The 21,895-nt window shown below is 40.2% G+C and overlaps 1 protein-coding gene across 1 annotated transcript in view; it reads right to left on the bottom strand.

Moving 5' to 3' along the window:
• Positions 1-1,274: 1,274 nt before the first annotated feature.
• The window catches only part of LOC149275610 (ensconsin-like), a 67,955-nt gene continuing 47,334 nt past the window's right edge, over positions 1,275-21,895 (bottom strand). The window contains exons 3-16 of the mRNA XM_089504532.1: positions 21,513-21,630; positions 14,641-14,751; positions 13,356-13,469; positions 6,722-6,855; positions 5,241-5,344; positions 4,820-5,109; positions 4,169-4,346; positions 3,418-3,610; positions 3,202-3,282; positions 2,873-2,923; positions 2,717-2,768; positions 2,096-2,219; positions 1,586-1,809; positions 1,275-1,285 (exon numbers count right to left, since the gene is read on the bottom strand). Coding sequence (XP_089360658.1) covers positions 1,275-1,285; positions 1,586-1,809; positions 2,096-2,219; positions 2,717-2,768; positions 2,873-2,923; positions 3,202-3,282; positions 3,418-3,610; positions 4,169-4,346; positions 4,820-5,109; positions 5,241-5,344; positions 6,722-6,855; positions 13,356-13,469; positions 14,641-14,751; positions 21,513-21,630 — 1,785 coding nt within the window. The remainder of the gene's footprint in view (positions 1,286-1,585; positions 1,810-2,095; positions 2,220-2,716; positions 2,769-2,872; positions 2,924-3,201; positions 3,283-3,417; positions 3,611-4,168; positions 4,347-4,819; positions 5,110-5,240; positions 5,345-6,721; positions 6,856-13,355; positions 13,470-14,640; positions 14,752-21,512; positions 21,631-21,895) is intronic.

The following is a 21,895-nucleotide window of genomic DNA, read 5'->3' as shown; positions in this document are numbered from 1 at the left end:
TAATACGCATGCTGTCAATATCAGGTATATGGATATCCTTGCATGAAACTTTTGTTTAGACTAGGATCTGCTTAAGATCGGTGAGAACGTTAACATCATAAAACACTAGCCTATAATATTTTCACTTGTCACCTAGAGTGCCAGTTAAAATAATTAACTTTATACTGATTTCAAATATAAACCAGTAGTGTAATGGATGCGTGATTTTTTTAAACATAGTGCAAGTTTATCCATAGAAAGCTCTATAGAAAGAAAGCAAGGTGAATGTGCATGAGAGAGAGAGAGAGAGAAGGAAAGTGTATTTATGTGAGGACTTGTGTTAGAAAATAATACAGACACCCCTTGATTGACACATAAAAATGAAGATTAAATGAAATTAACAAACACAAAAACGAAAATATTTTCTATTGCTCTGAAACGAGCAAAAGTATTTTTTTTTTTTTTACAAATTCTATATTTTTTCGTTTCACCCCTGCGTAATCATAGGTATGTAAGAATTTCATAAGGCAAGTACAATTCTATAGGGTAAAAGCAGCAAAATGTACAGCTAGAATATATCTTTCTTTTCAGTTGTTTGTGGTATCTTACAATAGACATTGAAGTACAATTAAATCAGGTTTGCTGTATAATCTACATCTGGAACAGTTATACTAAAATACTAAAAATTTTAAGTATCTAAGTTTTTTTTTTTGCAAATAATGTTAAAATCAAACAAGAAACGGTCAAATAAGGATTTAGGACATCCAAATACTTAATTACATTTAGGAGAACCTGATACAGAAGACTACACTTTGTAGGCCCTATAAATGTAGTTCCCAGCAATAATATTTAAACCAAAGGGTTTAAATTAAACACCCCCTTAACCCTAAATGTAGGACTAAGGAGGTATATTTTCAAGTATTAAACATATACAGTATTAATGATTATTGGGTGGTTAAACAATTATGGACAGTTCTGATAAAAGATTCCACACCATTTTGATGTTTCAAATTGCATGTTTTCCTCTATGCTTTAGGTAAAAAACTTTGTAAAATTATGATTTTGCTAGAAGGAGCATTTCTGTGAGCAAAAGAAACAAACCAACTCTTTATGTTTTGCACAGTAAGAATCACCATTACACCATGTTTGTGATCGTGCTGCTGGTCAGACAAAAATACATCTGAAACTGCTCCAGTTGTCCCTGATCGCCAGTTGCTTCCTTTGTGCTGTATTTGGAAAAAAATCCATGGGGTTTAAAATATACTTTTATCCCCAAACTTTGCTCTTTAGATCCTTTAGATAACCTCTGTGGAAGAAGAAGAAGAAGAAGAAGAAGAAGAAAAAAAACAACGTGTAAGGAAACACTGCATTAGAGGCATAGCAGAACTTATTGCACAAGTGACATTTGTCCACCGTGCCCAAACAGAGCAAATGTACAGAGGATTCTGATGACTTCCTCCATCCATTTGTATGCAAAACAAATGTTAATTTAAAGGCGACACTCGGATATCATGTGCACTTAAGTGCATATGATGGCTGGAGTGTGTCTTTAAAAAATAAACTGGGCAGATAACAGCTTGCATAATATTTGTTCAATCAAACTTACCTGTTGTCTGTGGTGTTTGTACGTTATCCACTTGAGGCACAGAGACGAGGGTGGTCTGTTCTTCAAAAGCTAGTTTGGGATTCAGAGGAATTTCTTTCATGTTGGTACCTTCATTGTTTAAACAGTCAAGTTTGATTGCCCTTGTTCCCACTGGCAAGTTTATGATCTCCTCAAAGTTGTTGTTAGGGCTGAATAAACCGTTTTCATTTGCCTGCTTCTCCATGCTACCAGGTAGTGAAGGAGGACACACAATTAGACAAAGGACAGTGCTTAAATATCATATTCTGTACCCAATAAACTTCCTTTGTTAATAAAAAATAGCTAAATGAGCGTGGGTCTCTAAAATACAAGAACAAAGGCTTGGGTTTAGATATGTGAGCAATGTTATTTTTGAGGTTATTTGGAATTACTGGCACATGTTCTTTCCCAACCTTCCATTTAACTAGTTCATTCCTTGTGTATTGCTTTGCTAAATTCTGGATTGTTGCAATATTCATGAGCTTTTCTTACCTGTCCATGGTACCAGCCTGCGGATATGCAATAACCCTAGGCGACTCGCCATTGTGAGCGGTTTCTATTGGGTTTTGGTGTGATACAGGCTCCTGTTGCTCTGATAAGGGCGATGGTGGGATTCCTGTACAGAGACACGTGTAAATACTCATGGTTGGTACGAACATCTTTGAAGCTTTCTGTAGTAAGCATGAGAATCCAAGCAGTGCTCCCTTGAAGATGTTTTTGAACTCCTCTTTTAGTGTTTAGAACTCATTTTCACTTAACCATTTCAGTTCAGGACTATAACTGTCAGAGGGGGGCACTGGTTTATTAACATAAAACAAATCCTCCTTGGCAAGAAGGTCACATGCAGTGGATGGCTAAGGCCGCATGCAATGCAGCTAGTGCTGCCACTGGTATAAAAAGAATAAGAATGATATATATACACATATACACATAGACACATAGACACATATGTATATAAAGCTTTCCAAATTTTACTTCTAAATTTAGCAAACTTTTGTACATGAGAATTTATTATAATTAAGATGTTATAGAACATATGGGTGTTAAACATAAAACAGATAGTTATGTACTCGCTGGGTAGTTTGGCAGGAAGGCCAGTCGACTATTAAATACCTGTGCTTTCAGTAGACTTCACGATTTCTCCATTCCGCTGTACATTTGCCTGCTAGGGAAAAATAGAGCAACAAGAACAGTTTTACAGAAATAAACATAAAAATCAGTTTTCCATAAAATACACACACATAAAAACATACTTTTCCCAAACCATACCTTTTCACCACCTTCACTGCGCCTTGTTCTCTTCATGATCTCCTCAAGCCTCTAAGCATACAGAATTAGTGCAATCAATATGCAAACAGCAAACACATTTATAGGAACACAGAAACATACACTTTGACGGCGGACAAGAACCATTTGGTCTGCTAGTTTGTCGGAGGCTGCTCCACTTATCTACCTTCCTCAGTAAAGTAAACCTGCTTTATATCTAAACTTCCATGCATTAGTTGATTATATTTGATTGAGTTATCAAGTGTGCTCATATGTAGAACTTTGCTTTTTGCATATAACAATGGACGATTCCGTGCATGATTGCCATTTACCTTCTTCCTCTCTGAACGCTCATGCTCCTCTTTCTGGAAATGCTTTTCTCGCTCTATTCGAATACGTTCAGCTTCTTCTTTCTTGAACAGAATAATAAAATAAATAATATATAAGACCTTGCGCAATACCACTCATCACTTATGTAGTTATACTACTTAATGATCATTATTACCATAATTTATCCTCAAACGTCCCACCATGTAGCGGCAACACACCTGTTTCTGCAGGCGTTCTGCTTCTTCCTTCTCTTTTTGCTCTTTCTCCTGTGCCAGCTGCTGTAGCATCTTTTCTTTTTGCTGGCATTCCTCTTCCTCTCTCTGCTTTCGCTCAGCCTCTTGCCTTTGGACCTCTTCCTCTCTGCGAGCCCTATCTTCAGCTTTCCTTTTTGCTAGTTCCTTCTTTTTCTTCCTGTTGATGGAATGCAGTTATTTGTAATAGTGAGTTATGGGGACTGTACTATCAGGCTTATATAATGCTGACCTGGTTGAACGTCTGCTTAACACTCCATTAAGCAAATGGCTTAACATAAGAGTTTCTCAATGATAACATCATTGAGAAATTTGTTGATGTTGAACCTTCATAGTATTGTTAAGTTGATAAAATGTTACATTTTCCTCCCCCATACAAGTCAATAACCCCATCTAGAGGCTTCTCATCTGAATTCAGTTTACATGTGAATATAATGCCAGAAAGGTAGTTGAAAGGAAAATGGTGCAGTGATGTGGTAATCATGATGGTGGAAAATTATGGTTTCTCCTGCATGAAAGTCCACAATGTTTAGTGGAGGAGGATAAATGTTCTTGAATATCATGTGAATTCACTCTTTAGGGAATAAGCTACAATATGTGACATTTACTTATCTGTGTATTTCTGTTTGCAAATAAATTAAAATAATTACCACTGACACCACCAAGAAATGCATTATAATGTCAATGTATGTTTAAGGATGGTGAGGGAAAGGGTTACCGTTCCTCCTCTTCTCTCTCTCTCTTTTCTTGCTCTTCGCGTTCCCTCTGTTCCCGGGCAAGCCGTCTTTTCTCAGCCAGTATGCGAGTTGCTTCTTCTGGATTGTTGGTCCCAGCAAAAGGCTTGCCAGTCACAGTCGGTGATGGCAAGACTGGTGTGGATGGCAACACCGGAGAACCTGAAATTCCATGACAAAAACATAATAAATTTTTCTGAACCTTAAATACCAAAAAATGACAACTGGTCCCAACACTTATACTTTAAAATGGCTATTGGTGGGCTATAATCCTGATCTTTAAAGGGGGATGATTACTTTCACAGATTTTATCATAACTAAATTAATTGATAAATTGATTCAAATGATACAATTCCCTGTGCTTTGTGTTCTTAAATAATGTTAACTTCGGACATATAAGATACACATAAAGTACATTTTATATATATATATATATATATATATATATATTAATATGTTAAAGATATTACATGGATTTAATGTATTGAACATAAAGTGTAATATTTTGGAAAAGTGATCTGCTTTAATTATAACTACTAGCAGTTGTTGGTAAATTATGAGAGATTAGGGAAAGCACATCAATGTATGTCAGCTGCCTGTAATGAACTATCCCACTGGTTTTAGTTTTTCCTTACCTGACACAGTTTCACACATGGCTAGGTTTAGAACAGAAGGCCTTTCTTCAGCGGTGACTGCATCAGCTGGCACCTCTGGCTCTGCAACCACTACTCTTTCAGCAGGAGCTTCACTAGAGTTCTGTGCCTCAGATTTTCTCTTACTGTCGTCTTTGGTCTCTTTTTTGATCGGTCGAACATTTCCAGGAGAGGGCGGGCGTTGAGTATTAGTTACTGCTTTCATAATGGTGCTAGGTGATGCTGCTGGCTTCATGGTGATAGACAGAGGGGCTGGTGATTTGTGCGGTAGCCTTAAAGGAAAAGTACAACATTTTTATACAAATTAATGGTGGCTTTACAAAGAATGTGTTTACTAGATTTTACAAGGCACAATTACACAAAACATTGTTAGTATATTGATGGGCAGAGCTGTCAAACTCACCCTGCAGCTGGTGATTTCCATTTGGGAATGGTAGGAGAAGTGGTCCTTTTAATATTTGGAGGTGTCAGTAGCACATTTTCTCGCTGCATTTCCTTTTTCTCCAACTGGCATCAATCCATAAAAAATAAGATTTTGAAAAAAGCAATGTGATGAATGACTTTAAAATAGTGATGTCCGGATCATGAATGAATCGTTCTTTTGATCCGATTCTTTTCAGTGATCCGGATTAATCGGTTCAGTAGACTGAACGATTCATTTGTAACAGTTCAGTCTGTGAATCACACAGTTGTAACCTGATCCTAGAGTGAGTCATCTGCAGAACACTCAGACACAGACTCTGGGATCAGATTACAGCTCATTTATTCATAGAGGAACAATGACTCAGAGTCAGAGAGTCGTTCAAAGATTCGAATGATTCAAATCTTAGAAATTCGAATGTTACAGAGATTCGAATCATTCAGAGAATATCACTGACACAATACTTTTATAAATAAATACATTAATAATCTTCACTGCCCACAGGATTTAGATTCCCCTTAGTTTGCCCACCTTTACCTCTAACTGCACCTTAAGTTAACTTATTTAATTCTAAAGACCCCATAAACCATAACTGCCCCTAAATTAACCCTAAAGACCCCATTAACCATAACTGCCCCTAAATTAACCCTAAAGACCCCATTAACCATAACTGCCCCATAATTAACCCTAAACACCCCATCAACCATAACTGCCCCTAAAAGTAACCCCATACCCCATTAATGTGCATATGATAGCTGGAATTTATTTTAATGGGGTCAATTGACATTAAAAAAAAGCTTTGTTACTACTTCAGACAAATGTTTATAGAAGCATTAACAAACAAAAGAGTAGAATTATGTGACAGGCGGTTCTGTCTGGGTCATGTATTGGAGGAGGTCTATAGATAATGAATAAAATGAACCTACAATCTTTGTCCAGTGGTGTAACACAAAATTCCAGGGCCATGCTGCAACTGTGTTCTTTTTTAAGGTCTAAATAGCTGTATTTCAGCACATACATTGACATCAGTATTTATCATATCAACTGGTAACAGGGGCTGGTGACAACGAGGAGGTGACAAATAAGGCAGAAAAAAACATAAAACTACTTATTATAAAGGGCTGTTGTTGAGCAGGGACTGGCGCCAATAACTATTAGGCCTTTAGTAGTCTTATCCCTGCTTTTTGACAGCAATGCAATAGTAAGTAGAAGTAGATGAGCAAGCCACTGGTCAGATCAGACATATCAGGGTTTTTGGCTTGCCTAGCTCTATAAAACAGAAAAAGTAAGAAAAAAAGGGGTAGACATAATAAATTCATTATAATCCACCACAGACCAGGCCGAAAAAATTCTGATTTTGAATTTTGAAGAACATAAAGATACAGTAAAATATTATCTTAAAGTTGGATTATTTCCTCCTTGGCTTGCTTAGCATATTCACCTTGTAAGAGCAGCATACTTACGCTGACGGAACCCGCAAAGTGTGTGGTTTTCCTCCGGGATATGGCTTCAGGAGTTGTAACAAAAACCTTTGGCCTTTCTAAACTCTTAGTGTTTGCACTCTTGAAGGGCTGAGGGCTGATGGGGCTGCAAGATGCTGAACGAGGACAAATTGGGATAACTAGGGTTGTTTTAAGTGTACAGAGTTGAAGAGGCCAGCATTGAATATGCCAGAAGCAGGAAGCAAGAGGAAAAAGAAAAAAAGAAGGAGGAAGCTGTTAATGCTAACTGAAGATCCCACCCAACATCAAAACCATCAATGCAGTTTACAAGCTACAAGTTAAGGATACTTTGCATATATTTATGCAACGTGACACACTTTATCCACGTAGTGTTAGGTGGTCCATTAGTAGAACCAAATCAGGTTTTAAGGATCTTCTCATTTATGTATGGGATTGATCAATGATGGAGTCTTACACAACCACATTGGTAAGTGCATTCTTTGAACCTACATTCTTAGAGTTAAGGGAGCATGGAGCTCATGGAGGTCAACGGAATAAGGAAGCTTAAGGACAGCTGACTGCAGAGATGGTTTTGCAATTATAAACAATCTGATCACTGAAAAGATGTAAACATTTTTCAACAAGCCACCACAAAAGTCAAGGTAGAAAGGAGAAGAACTCAGCAGCCCAGACTAATAGAGCATAAAGAAATCGCAAAGCATGTGCAGACATTGACTTGGTAAACATGCACATCGGACAAAATTATCATACATTTTCCTTGTAGATGTTTCCATATGCACATTTCAGTAAATTTATCATGCAATAACATTATCTAAATGAATGTAAGAAAATTCATTCAGGTGTACAATAAAGCTATGTAAAGTTATGTAGATGTTTGATATAAGTACTATTAATGTAATGCCTACTCAACATAATCTACACATAATCTAGAATTTAAACTCTCTACAAATGCACGTCACTTCCTTACCAAACACAAAAACCCCTCTTATGAGACTTAACACAAAATTATGTGGACAGTATTCCGGGCATACTTTTGGAATGAGTTATTCTTTTGATATCTGACAGTGAGAATTCTTCTGTTGCTCATGTAAAGTGATATGATCAGGCAACATTGAGATATGGTAGTGAAGTGTGTGCGGGTCCTAACAGAGACAACGTGGATCTTTATTAACCATGGTTTCTATTCCATTTCTTAAACAAAAAGTACAAATTTAACCGCTGGCTCACCAGCCACATTTATAATTTTATTGGTAAATTTAAGGAATTTATAATACATGCTTAATATTTCTTGAAATAATTCAAATCAGTGAAATTAATCTGAGGAGCAGAGAGGCCAAAAAGTTTATCCCCAGTTGTGTTTTAATACAATTGCCAAGATCCCTAAATTGGAATTTGTTTGCAAAGGATTGTGGGAGCTGAAATTCATTTTTGCCATCCTTGGCATAGAAAATAGAGAATCCAGAAAAATCTGAACAGAACCACTGCATACATCAATACGCCATCACGCCATGCAACTGTGGGACACTCGCAAACATTTTGTTATCATGTTTAAACACAAAGTTAAAATGTGTTCGGTCATATAAAACCAGACATTGTGCAACAATGCACTCCAACCAACCATGACTACATACTAATTGTTTCAATTGTTTAAAACTTGAAAAAATTAGTTGGCGCTCCAATCATCAGGACCCTTTCATTGGTTGAGCTTGGTTGTAATCCAAGCTCACTTTATAAAATTTGCACGAAAATGTACTTTTATGCATACGGTCCTAGTTAGAGAACATCAATTTCTGGTTGCACATTAAGAGTGTATTGACATTCATAAAACATGTTCTCTGTGTTACGTTTTCCCAGAAAGGAATATGCAATTAAAGCTGTGTATTATACCAAAAATTTTATGGTCTGATGTCCTAATTAGGACAATGCCTTTTAAACATTGATCATAACTCGCCAATAAACAAATAGAATTAGTGCAAAAAAAAATAAATGTTGTGGCCACAATGGTTCAAGGTTTCTTCTAGTCAATCAGGTTTGTACACATCAGACTGCTCACAAGTCTCTGTGAGTTCTGCTTGGCTTTTGCAGTTGCATTTAGCTTGGACACACAAGCGAATCCTGAGCTGGGGCGAATCTCCTAAGTGACATCTCTAAGTGAGGAGTTACAAGCAAAGAAGGAGTTAAAAAGCAAGAAGGAGGGTAAAGTATAAATCCTTGTGATTCCATATATTTATATATATATATATATTGCACCTTACTGTCTGTTTTTGCCAGTTATTTGAGCTATCCCCATTGCCAAGATGTCCTCCATGTTTGACAATGCGGTCAGGTGTACATCTTGCTCAATGTATGCAATCCTTGATCAGCGCTTCGAGGGTGCATATTGCTGTGCGAGATGTGTGCGGGTTGCTCATTTGGAAGCACAAATCCTGAGTCTAGAGGAGCAACTGGCAACACTGAGATCTATTGACAACTTGGAGAGGAGTCTGCTGCTCACTGAGCAAGCTCTCTCGGGGGTAGAGGTGGGGGAGGATAGCGGGATGGAGGTACAGGACAGTCAGGCAGCTAGCTGGGTTACAGTTAGAAGGCGGGGTAGGGGGAAAAGCGCCAGGGAGGCTAGTCCTGATCTTGCCAGGTTGGCAGATGAGGGGGATGTTAGTTCAGAGTTAGCAGTACTGCAGCAAGTCACTGCCTCTGACCACCAGAGGGGTGTCTGCTCCAGTAAGGAGGGAAGGAGGAGCGCAGGGCAGGCCAGACAGGTGCTGGTAGTGGGGGACTCAATTATTAGGGGGACAGACAGGGCGATCTGTCACAAAGACCGGGATCGCCGAACAGTGTGTTGTCTGCCTGGCGCTCGCGTTCGGCACATCGCGGATCGGGTTGACAGATTACTGGGGGGGGCTGGAGAAGACCCAGCAGTCATGGTGCACATTGGCACCAATGACAAAGTGAGAGGTAGGCGGAGTGTCCTTAAAAATGATTTCAGGGACTTAGGTAGCAAGCTTAAGGCAAGGACCTCCAAGGTAGTATTTTCTGAAATATTACCTGTACCACGTGCCACACCAGAGAGGCAGCGGGAGATTAGGGAGCTAAACAAGTGGCTCAGAAGCTGGTGTAGGAAGGAGGGGTTTGGGTTCATGGAGAACTGGGCCGACTTCTCTGTCGGATACAGGCTCTACGGTAGGGACGGTCTGCACCTCAATGGGGAGGGTGCAGCTGTGCTCGGGGAGAAGATGGCCAGAAGGGTGGAGGAGTGTTTAAACTAGGTAAAGGGGGGGAGGGAAACTACAATATAGAAGGGGAAGATAGTGTAGATAGAAAGCTGGGGCTTATAAATGTACCTGGGGGTGGAGCGGAGGGAGGGGTTAGAATAGTCAATAGGGATAGGCTTCATAGGGAAAAAAACCATACACCTCTAAATTGTATGCTTACTAATGCCAGAAGTCTGACCAATAAAACTGACGAACTGGAGTTAATAATGTCTGAAGAAAACTATGACATAGTGGGTATAACAGAGACATGGTTGGATGATAGCTATGACTGGGCGGTTAACATACAGGGTTATAGTCTATTCAGGAAGGATCGAAAAAAACGAAAAGGGGGAAGAGTTTGCCTTTATGTAAAGTCCAGCCTAAAGGCCACACTGCGGGAGAATATATGTGAGGGAAATGATAATGTGGAGTCATTATGGGTAGAAATATATGGAAAGAAAAATAATAAAATACTGATCGGGGTTTGCTATAACAAGGCAGCAAATCACAATGAGGTGGTTATTATGGGGGACTTTAACTATCCCGACATAAACTGGGAAACAGAGACCTGTGAATCTCATAAAGGAAACCGGTTTCTGACTATAAGTAAGGATAATTATCTGTCCCAAATGGTACAGGACCCGACCAGAGGGGGCACCCTACTGGACTTAATATTAACCAACAGACCTGACAGAGTAACTAATGTGCAGGTCAGGGGGCATCTAGGAAATAGTGATCACAATATGATACATTATAACTTGTCCTTCAATAAGGGAACTCTTAGAGGAGCCACAAGAACCATGAACTTTAGGAAGGCAAAGTTTGATCAACTAAGAGAAGCCCTTAACACTGTAAATTGGGAAAATGTCCTCAAAAACAAGAGTACAGACACTCAATGGGAGATTTTTAAGGATATCTTAAATTCTCACTGTGAAAGGTACATACCGTATGGGAATAAAAGAGTCAGGAACAAGAGAAAACCAATGTGGATAAATAAAAATGTAAAGGGGGTAATAAATGGCAAAAAAAGGCATTTAAGCTACTAAAACAGGAAGGCAGTGAGGAAGCACTAAAAAGCTATCGGGAAAAAAATAAAATATGTAAAAATCAGATAAAAGCAGCAAAAGTGGAGACAGAAAGACTCATTGCCAAAGAGAGTAAGACAAACCCCAAAATGTTCTTTAACTATATAAATAGTAAAAAGGTTAAAAATGAAAGCGTTGGCCCCTTAAAAAGTAATGAGGGAGAAGTTATAGACGGGGATCAGGAAAAAGCTAATCTATTAAATATATTCTTCTCTGCTGTATTCACAGAGGAAAATGAAATGCCAGGTAATATACAGCAGGATGAGATAACTGCCCCAGTACATGTCGCCTGTCTAACCCAGGAAGAAGTGCAGTGCCGCCTAAAAAAAATCAAAATAGACAAATCACCAGGTCCAGATGGCATTCACCCCCGCGTTCTAAGGGAGTTAAGTAATGTAATAGACAGACCCCTATTTCTAATATTCAAGGACTCTATAGTGACAGGGTCTGTTCCCCAGGACTGGCGCATAGCAAATGTTGTGCCAATATTCAAAAAGGGGACAAAAAGTGACCCGGGGAATTATAGGCCTGTTAGTTTAACTTCTGTTGTGTGTAAACTGTTTGAGGGTTTCCTAAGAGATGCTATTTTGGAGTATCTCAATGAAAATAAGTGTATGACTCCATATCAGCATGGGTTTACAAGGGATCGGTCCTGTCAAACTAACCTGATCAGCTTTTATGAGGAGGTGAGCTCAAGACTGGATCGGGGTGAATCGCTGGATGTCGTATATCTTGATTTTTCCAAAGCATTTGATACGGTGCCACATAAAAGGCTGGTACATAAAATGAGAATGCTTGGGCTGGGGGAGAATGTGTGTATGTGGGTAAGTAACTGGCTCAGTGATAGGAAACAGAGGGTGGTTATTAATGGTACATACTCTGAGTGGGTTACTGTTGCTAGTGGGGTACCACAGGGGTCAGTTTTGGGTCCTATTCTTTTTAATATATTTATTAATGACCTTGTAGAGGGATTGTATAGTAAAGTATCAATCTTTGCAGACGATACTAAGCTCTGTAACGTGGTTAACACAATAGAGGACAGTGCACGATTACAAATGGATCTGCATAGGTTGGAGGCTTGGGCTGGGATGTGGCAGATGAGGTTCAACACAGATAAATGTAAGGTTATGCACATGGGGAAGAAAAATCCAGGCTGGGAATATGTATTAAATGGGAAAACACTGGGGACGACTGACATGGAAAAGGACTTAGGAGTTTTAGTTAACAGTAAATTTACCTGTAGCGACCAGTGTCAGGCAGCTGCTGCTAAGGCAAATAAAATCATGGGGTGCATCAAAAGGGGCATAGATGCCCACGACAAGGAAATAATTCTACCACTGTACAAGTCACTAGTCAGACCACACATGGAATACTGTGTACAGTACTGGGCACCAGTGTACAAGAAAGATATAGTGGAGCTGGAGAGGGTTCAAAGACGGGCAACCAGAGTAATAAGGGGAATGGGAGGACTACAGTACCCAGAAAGATTATCAGAATTAGGGTTATTTAGTTTGGAAAAAAGACGGCTTAGGGGGGATTTAATAACTATGTATAAATATATAAGGGGACAGTACAGAGATCACTCCCAGGACCTATTTATACCCAGGACTGTATCTATAACAAGGGGACATCCTCTACGGTTGGAGGAAAGAAGGTTTCTACACCAGCACAGACGGGGGTTCTTTACAGTAAGAGCGGTGAGATTATGGAACTCTCTGCCAGAGGAAGTGGTTATGGCAAACTCAATAAAAGAGTTCAAAAGGAGCCTGGACGTGTTTCTTGAAAGCAATAATATTACAAGTTATGGATATTAGATTAATAGGGACAGAACGTTGATCCAGGGATTTATTCTGATTGCCATATTTGGAGTCAGGAAGGAATTTTCCCCCTGGTATGGGGCAATTGGCATCTGCTTCATAAAGGTTTTTTTGCCTTCCTCTGGATCAACACAGTAGGGACACAATATGTATATAGGTTGAACTTGATGGACTTTGGTCTTTTTTCAACCTTATGAACTATGTTACTATGTTACTATGTTACAATAGATAAGCACTTATAACATTGCCGTAATGATAACCTGCCTCCCTCAGTACTGTGGCCTAATTAAACATAAATGAACACTAAAATAATCAGTTTGCATAGAAAATACCTTATTCTCCTGTGTGTGGCCCTACCCTCGCGGTGAGACACCACACATGCTGCTGGATAACAAGCAAGTTTTTTGCATTGGTTTCTATTATTGTGTTTTTTCAGCCTTTATAACAATAAGCAATAATAGCTCAAATGTTCTCAGTGGTTTACCTGCATTTCCAGACAGAGCGGCAATGCTTTTACTTCTTGCCAGGTACGAGTGAGTGGGCGTCAGTAGTCTGCTAACAACACTGCTCTCCCATGGACTGAGCAGTGGCCTCCGACCTAGACGTTACCACAGAGACAAGGTTAGCCATGAGCTGCTCGGCTGACTGTCCGTTCTTCACAGTTAAGAAACAAAATGATATCCAGAAACACCAACTAAGTTCAAGCAAGAAGTAACTATATAAAATTAATCATAAGCTTCCCAAATTTTAGAAATTATTTGTATCACTGATTTGGATGATTCCTTCCTATTTGCATCTTGGTACTATAAACATGTCACTCACACTGGTATCTGCATTCTTCAATAATTTCCAGCAGCACAGAGCATTCCCTGACATTAATACATGTGGAGTCCTCATGACTGAATTAATCACTCCCTAATAGACATGTTCACGTGGAAGATCCTAAAAATCTTTAGTCTAGGGTGCATTCCAGCCCTTTAGTTGAAAACATCAATGTGAGGCAAGTACCAACCTACGTCATACAAAGGATGTTAAGTCATTAAAGCATTTATCGCATCAAATATATCAATATTTGAATATTAAAGGCATAGCCTGAAAATTCAACAAATTGGTTTAGCCACTTTACATTTACAGCTTAAAAATGTATTTATTACCCATGCTAGAAAATAGAAGGGCTTCTTCACTTTCTATTCAAGTTATTCACATCATAACGTTCCTTCTGTGTACTGCATACCCTCTTAGAATATCCAAAGTATTAAATGATAGTCTACACCTTGGCTGATAAAATGAGAATCTGGCACACATTTTAACATCCAAAATTATTAGAGGACCAACAATACATAGAACGTGAGCCCCAGAGCTCACACTTTACAAACAAGGTGGAGAATTTTCATTTATCTCACAAAAGTCGATGAGCAATAACACAAAAGAAAGATGTGTGTTAGCATGAATGTGTATGCATGCGTACAGGTAATTGTGTCAGCATGGATGTTGGGTATTGGTGGAAAGTGGGGGCCCACCAGAGCCTTGAACCAACCCTGGCTATGCCATAGGTCCATATAACTTTGGATTCTAATCTGATTCTAACAATAGTTACTGTACTTAAACGTTCTGCATAGAAACATGTTATAACATTTTACGTAAAGGGACTCACAAAGGGAAACTATGGTCAAATGTAGGACTTTCTTAAGAAACTTGCACCTCTCTAGAGCAGTGTGTTCACTACTTGATCACTGTGTTTACCACCACCTTAGACCCACACACTGTACCTCTGTCAGGTGAATTAAGTAATGCTGCAGATGATGTTGAAAGTCTCTTGTTAATTACTGGATCAACATGTTTCGAGAGGTTCATTGTTGAAACCGATCTTCTGTCCGGATCTAAAACAAATAGAGATTTAGCTTCTGGATAGCATATTGGTATAGTTATCAGTGTATCATTTCTGTCTTTTTTTAGACCTGCAATTCGGTGCTCCCACTTGACCGATGGTCAACACAATTAGGATATGGAAGTATCAAGCACTTTGACAGAAACTCATTCATTCAAGTTTCACTGTTTGTATGGAGTAAAAACATTGTTAGCACAACTACAAATTTCCTTGTTTTCTACGAAAGTGACCTCAAACTGCTGAAAGGCATTGTATATTTTATACAGTGTATATATATATATATATTTGTCACACTTAAATGTTTTGGATCATCAAACTTATTTAGACAAAGGTAGCCCAAGTAAACACAAAATGCCGTTTTTAAATTATGATTCATGATTTCATGTACTGAAGAAAAAGCTATCCAACCCTACCTGGTCCTATGTGGAAAAACTGCACTTTCAGTTACTAAGTCAACCAAATTAATGTAATTTGGTTCAATTTCACTAGACACAGCCAGGCATGATTACTGCCAGCCCTGTTGAATATAAACATCAATTATACAGAACCTGTCTCGCAAAGTAAGAAAGTAGCGATCTAAAGAAATAAAAAAAAAGATGGGAAACAAAGTCACTGACATCTGTAAGTCTGAAAAATGTTACAAAGCCATTTCAAAGCCTCTGGGACGCCAGTGAACTAAGGAGAGAGCCACTATCTACAAAGGGAATCGTGATGAACTTTCCCAGGAGTGGACGACCTACCAAAATTCCTCCAAGAATGCATCAACAAATCATCACAAAAAAGTAACATTGCGAAGTGAAAACCATTGCAGACCAAAAAGAAAGCAAAGGCTTGTCTCACATTTGCCAAAAAAACATCTTAATGACCCCCAAGACTTTTGGGATAATATTCTGTCGACTGAGGAACATCTCACCAACAGTCAAACATTGTGGTAATAGTGTGATGTCTGGGGCTGCTTTGCTGTATTGAGACCTGGGCAGCTTGCCATAATTAATGGAACCATGAATTATGCCCTCTACCAGAAAACCCTGAAGGAGAATGTCTGGCCATCAGTTCGTGAGGGAGGGAGTTAGACCTTAACAGTGTGAAGGACCCGACGTCCAAACTCAGCTGCCGCAGCAGAATTTGTCCAATCTGTAATGTTTAATGAAAGTGTTCCATGAGGACCATGTTGCTGCTTTACAAATCTCCTCTGGAGAGACTGAAGACCTGGAGGCCCAGGAAACCGAGACGGCTCTTGTGGAGTGAGCCTTAATCTGAAGAGGAATAGTTGCACCACAGGAGTCATATTCCAGCCGGATGGTATCTGTGAGCCATCTGGACAGGGTAGATTTAGACACAGCTTGACCTGAAGATCTTCCATGGAACTGAAGGAACAGATGGTCAGACGAACGAAAGGAAGTGGTACGCTCCAAATATATGGTAAGAGCTCTCTTAACATCCAGAGAGTGCCAGTTACTTTCTTCTGGTGTCGTAGGATTTGGATAAAAGGTTGGCAGGACTATAGGTTGGTTAATATTAACCTGAGATAACACTTTAGGCAGGAATGACGGTCTGGGATACATAACCACCTTGTCTTGATGAAAGATGAGAAAATCTTTTGAGGCTGAGAGAGCCTGGAGTTCCCCAATCCGTTGTGCTGATGTGATAGCTAATAAAAATGCTGTCTTTAGGGAGAGGAATTTTAGCGAAACCTATTGGAGAGGCTCAAACGGAGACAAACACAGAGCCTTGAGCACCACGGTAAGATCCCACGGTGGAAAAAACGATCCAACCAGAGGTCTCTTAATTGTTATGGCCTTAAAAAATCTCCGAATTAAGCGATCTGACGCCAGATCGAGTAAGCAGAAAATGACACTTGACCAGAGTCACCTTGAGGTCCGCTGTAAATCCCCCATGTAAAAAGCGCAAAATGACCGGAATGGATGGAGGGGAAGTCTGAAAACCAGCTCCAGTTTGGCCAAAACGGGAGAACTGCCAGCACGCTTGCCTTGTCCATCTTGACCTTGAGCAAGACTCGAGGAATCATCGACACCGGAGGAAAGATGTATGCCAGGTTGAATTGCCACTTGATCTCCAGACCATCCAGAAAAGCAGGGTAATCCATTCTGTATAGAGCTGCAAAAAGAGGGACTTTCGATTCAGTCTTGTCGCCATGAGATCCACTTCTGGCAGGCCTACTATTGCCACCAACCTCCGAAAAATAGTCGGGTGAAGGGACCATTCTGCTTGAGAACATCTGTTTCTGCTGAGATCGTCTGCTAGTACATTGTTCTGACCTCTGATGTGAACCGCAGAAATAGCTTCTAGATTTTCTTATGCCCATAGCATGATTTTGGTGCATAAAGTTTGGAGACTGGTTACTCTCGTACCTCCTTGTCTGTTTATATAGGCCACTGTTGTGGCGTTGTCTGGTTGAATCTTCACCGGGTTGCCCAATATCCATGGTTTGAAGAATACTAGAGCCTTGAAGACGGCATTTAGTTCTCTGAAGTTCGAGGATTGACGTGCTTTCTGCGCTGACCACTTCCCTTGTGCTGTGTGAAATTGGAAATGAGCTCCCCAACAGGTCTGGGATGCATCTGTGGTAACTATCAGCCACTGCTTGGGCTGGAATGACAGCCCGCTTGTCAAATTTCTTTTGACCTTCCACCACTCTAGTTGTTGAAGTACTTCCTGAGATATCAGAATATCCTTGTCTAGGTCCTCGTCGTTTCTGGACCAGTGGGACAGAACTCGCCATTGCAGAGGCCTCATTCTTGCCTGCGCCCAGGCTACTGCTGGCATGGTGGAAGTCATAAGTCCCAAAATGCTCATTACCCTTCTGATAGAGAAGAGGGGATATGCTTGTAGATCGGCGACACTTAGCCAAATGCGTTTGGCTTTGTCTTTTGGAAGATAGAGACGTAGAGATCTTGAGTCTACCCGAAACCCCAGAAACTTGGTCTCGGTGGTTGGATTTAAGTGTGACTTGGCCACATTCAGAAGCCAGCCATGGTCTTTGAGCAGATTGATCGTCACTTGAAGATCTGTTAAAAGTTGTGCAGCGGATGAAGCTTTTATCAGCCAGTCGTCCAAATAAGGAACCACAGCTATTCCTCTCAATCTCAGTTCTGCCCCTAAAGGAGTGAGAATCTTGGTGAAGACTCTTGGAGCAGTTGATAGGCCGAAGGGTAGCGCCTTGAATTGAAAGTGATGTAAGCCTTTGCTTGTATTTTCTGCAAATCTTAGAAATCTTCTTGACTTTACTGCTATAGGCACGTGCAGGTAAGCGTCCTGGAGGTCTAGGGAAGCCATATAATCCCCTCTCTGAATCATTTGAGTAACCTAAGAGATGGTTTGTCAACGGAAGTGTTGATATGGAATATATCGGTTGACTGACTTCAGATCCAGTACGGGAAGAAAAGTGCCATCCAGCTATGGGACCAGGAACAAGCGAGAGTAAACTCCCTGAAATAGCTGAATCTTTGGAACGTTTTCTATAACTCCCTGCTTGAGGAGTTTTGATGCTGCCCTGATTAACGCTGCATTTTTGTCCAATGATGGGTAAGAGGAGACTAGGAAACAATTGCGTGGAGACCTGCAAAATCTTAAGGTGTAGCCTTCCGATATAATCTGACGGATCCGTGGGTTGCTGGTAGTCTGGAACCATCTTTCCCTAAACATCTGAAGGCGACCTCCCACTTTGTCAGAACCGTCTCGTCCTATCTTGTCTAGCCGCTTTAGGGTGAAATCTGGGATCTTTATTTTGTTTCCGAAAAGAAGACTTATCCGATGGTCTGGAATATCTCTGCCTATTGTAGGGATACCCGCGGTTCCATTTAGGCTTAACATCTTGAGGCAGCGCTTTCTTGGTGTCCGACATTTGTTTCAAAAGTTCTTCCAGAGGAGAACCAAAAAGCTTTTTTCTCTCAAACGGTAGATCACACAGTGAAGATTTTGATGCAGAATCAGCGTTCCAGGATCTAAGCCAAACTGCTCTCCTGGCAACCGTAGAAATCCCCATATTACGGGCAGATAGCTTGACCAATTCTTCCACCGTATCAATCAAAAATTCATTAGAAAGATTCAAATTTTTTAGAAGTTGTGAAAGATCCTTATCTGCATCCTCCAGAATGTGGTCTTCCAATTTCTGGAGCCATAAGCCTTGAGCTCTCGCTACCGCTGCTCCAGCTGATGCTGCTTTGCTTTGAAGCCCTGCTGCTTGGAAGATTCTTCTATTAGCACTCTCTGCTCTTTTGTCCATGGTATCTTTTAGGCCGGAAACCTGTCCAAGCGGCAGCATAGTTTTCTTAGACAACTGAGCGATCTGGACATCAACTTTAGGGAGCTCTTCCCACATGATGTCACCTTGAAGCTTGAAAATTTGAAGTGTTTTGAAACAAATGCTCGTTTACTTGGATGTTTCCACTCATGCTGCGCAAATTCCATAAGGTGAGGCAACATTGGAAAACCCTTTTTCTTAGCTTCTGGATTCAGTAATATCTGGTTTACTTCTTTAACGAATTTCCCCAGTTCTTGAGAGGGAAACCCGGATTCGGAATCTTCAGAACTTTCCCCAGATGACAACTCTGTTTAGACTTGCATGAAGCCTTTTTGGGAGGAGCAGAAGGCATTTTATCCTTCTCTGGAGATGAAGGGGTTAACATATTTTTTGGTGTATCAATATAAAGATCACCAAAAACCGTGTGGGGGGTCAGACAACACGGAAAAACCTGTCCTGACACACACTCTTGTGGGCAGACAGGTTTGCACAGCATTTATAGGCAGCCAAATTTTGAATTTGGCGCCAAAATCGGATGATCCGAGCCGCGCATACGCTGTAGCACGGCCGGATCATCAGCGGAACGCATAGCCACCCGGGCGTGCGTTCCACTGTACTGCGCATGCTCCTCCGCTGCCTGCTCAAATCACCGCTACAGAATCAGTCTGTAACGCGGTGCCGAAGAGAACCAGCCGAGCTCCCACCCGGGGAGCGAACGGACTGCAGGACCCCCTCTGGCCGGCACAACCCGTGTGCCGACCGATCCGGATTCAAGTGGAGCAGAAGCCCCAGTGCTTGTCCCTGCGGGACAAAAAAGAACTGAATGCCGATCGCCGGTACGTGCGGTTATAGGGTAAGGGGGGGTGGAGCTTAACCCCTTCAATCTTTTACAGTGTTTGTCCCGGGAAGAGAGCAAGCCCCAACTGCACTGCCACTATACACCGGGAAAAACTCCTCCACAACAATGTAAAGGACTCATTGCTAGTTATCGCAAATGTTTTATTAAAGCTGTTGATGCCAAAGGTGACACAACCAGTTATGACTTATTACCTTCAATAAATTAAATGATCATTCAAAAGCTGTTTTTAGTGTTTACTCAGTTGTCTTTGGCATATATTAAAATCAGTTGGATGATCTGAAAAAATGAATTGTGACAAGTAAGCAAAAAATAGAAGAAATCGAGAAAGGGCAAATAATTTTTCACAGAACCGCATTGTAACAATAAAACTGTGTATTTACATATAATGAAAATAGTTAGCACGCTCTATGTAGGTATGACCATTGTGGTAATCCAGCACTGCATTGAAAGTCCACTTGTTTAAACACAAAGGAGCGATATAGCCGAAATTCTAACAAAGGGTACCACAGCTACAACGAAGCACTTGGAAATTATAATAAATGGGATATTACTTAGTGAATGGCTAAACAACAATATCCACCGTACTTCATAAATGATGTACTGGGGGGTTAAGTAGCCAAATTTGTAATACCAAAAGGATGACCATGCATTAATTAAAACAAACACCAAAAAAAAACAGTTAAGCTGTAGAATGTTCAAGGTTTTGTATCCCTTCTTGCTGAAAGTTTACGCAAACCACAAGAAGGGTATAATGGAAAATCTTGAAGTCAGATAGGTTATACATATTTTTTTTGGTAGGCACAATTAATATCTGGCATTATTGTTAAGTAATGAATTCACTAGGAAATGATCACAAAAATGCTACAGAGTAGGGGAGGTCTACACATGTAAAAAAGAGCAACAGGTGTTTTAAGGAGAATTAACACATCATAGTGGTTTAAGTGGCACCTCTCTTAACACCACCCTTGGCTCGCAAATGGTGTGCCAATTCACACAGATCAGCAGTGGTAAAAGATGACTCAAAGTAACCTGGGAGCAGCAACATGACAGCAAAGTAAAAAAATACATAAAAACAAAATAAAGGTATTTGTATCAGAAGAGAGAAAACATTTATATACTTTGATGTAAGCTGAATTAACAGTACCCTCTACGTTTATCTTTGGACGAGACTGATGGGGGCTAAAACCCAGGCAGTTATTACGACCTAATCTATTTAATTCACTGTGGACTTTATATACCAGCTGCCCAAACAGTGTGTACCGATAAGAGATATAAATACAAATTGTTACCAGAGAGCAGGCAGTCATAATATATATTATAGAGACAAAACATATCTTTATCTGTATTTCTATTTTATACAGGCGATTGTAGATGAAGAAGATCCCAGGAATACATTAAGGAAAATATATATAAGAATCATAATGAAGATAAAAATGACTTTTACTAAATCATCAGAATTATGATTTGGTGACAAGGACCAGTTATCTCCATAAGCCTTATTATGGATGACAACAAACAATTTGTCTATCCATGGTGCACAGGTTATCGAGTGCCATAGCTTTGTGGGTGACCCCTACACCTGCTCACATAAGCTTAAGCATGTATACGATCTGGCCTTATTCTGTTTTACCTGAGCTGCTAATGTTAGTGTGGCTCTGCAATGCTCCACCCCACGACCAACGGCTGTTCTTTTGTTTTGGCTTTTGGCCCCTTTCCATCGTGCGTCTCACAACGGCTTCATGGCGTTCCTTCAACAGAAAGGCAAATAGGTAAACATTCCCACCTTGTGCAGCAGCACAAAACTCCAATATTCACAGCCCTCTCAGTAAAGGCTTGGTTGGGAGAATTGCTTTTCAACACGTTATTCATTGTTTATTATAAAGAACTAACCATGATATCGATATTTAATGATGATCCAATCGTTTTCTACCAGATCCTACTCTGTTTCACCAACTCATTTTCTGTCTGCTGTACAAAATTTTTTATATTTTTCCAGGCTGAGGTACACTGGTG

Source organism: Sceloporus occidentalis, unplaced genomic scaffold (assembly GCF_023333645.1).
Source record: "Sceloporus occidentalis isolate IW3139 unplaced genomic scaffold, rSceOcc1.0.p SCAF_275, whole genome shotgun sequence".
Classification (NCBI taxonomy): domain Eukaryota; kingdom Metazoa; phylum Chordata; class Lepidosauria; order Squamata; family Phrynosomatidae; genus Sceloporus; species Sceloporus occidentalis.
This window is presented reverse-complemented; position numbering and strand designations above follow the sequence as displayed.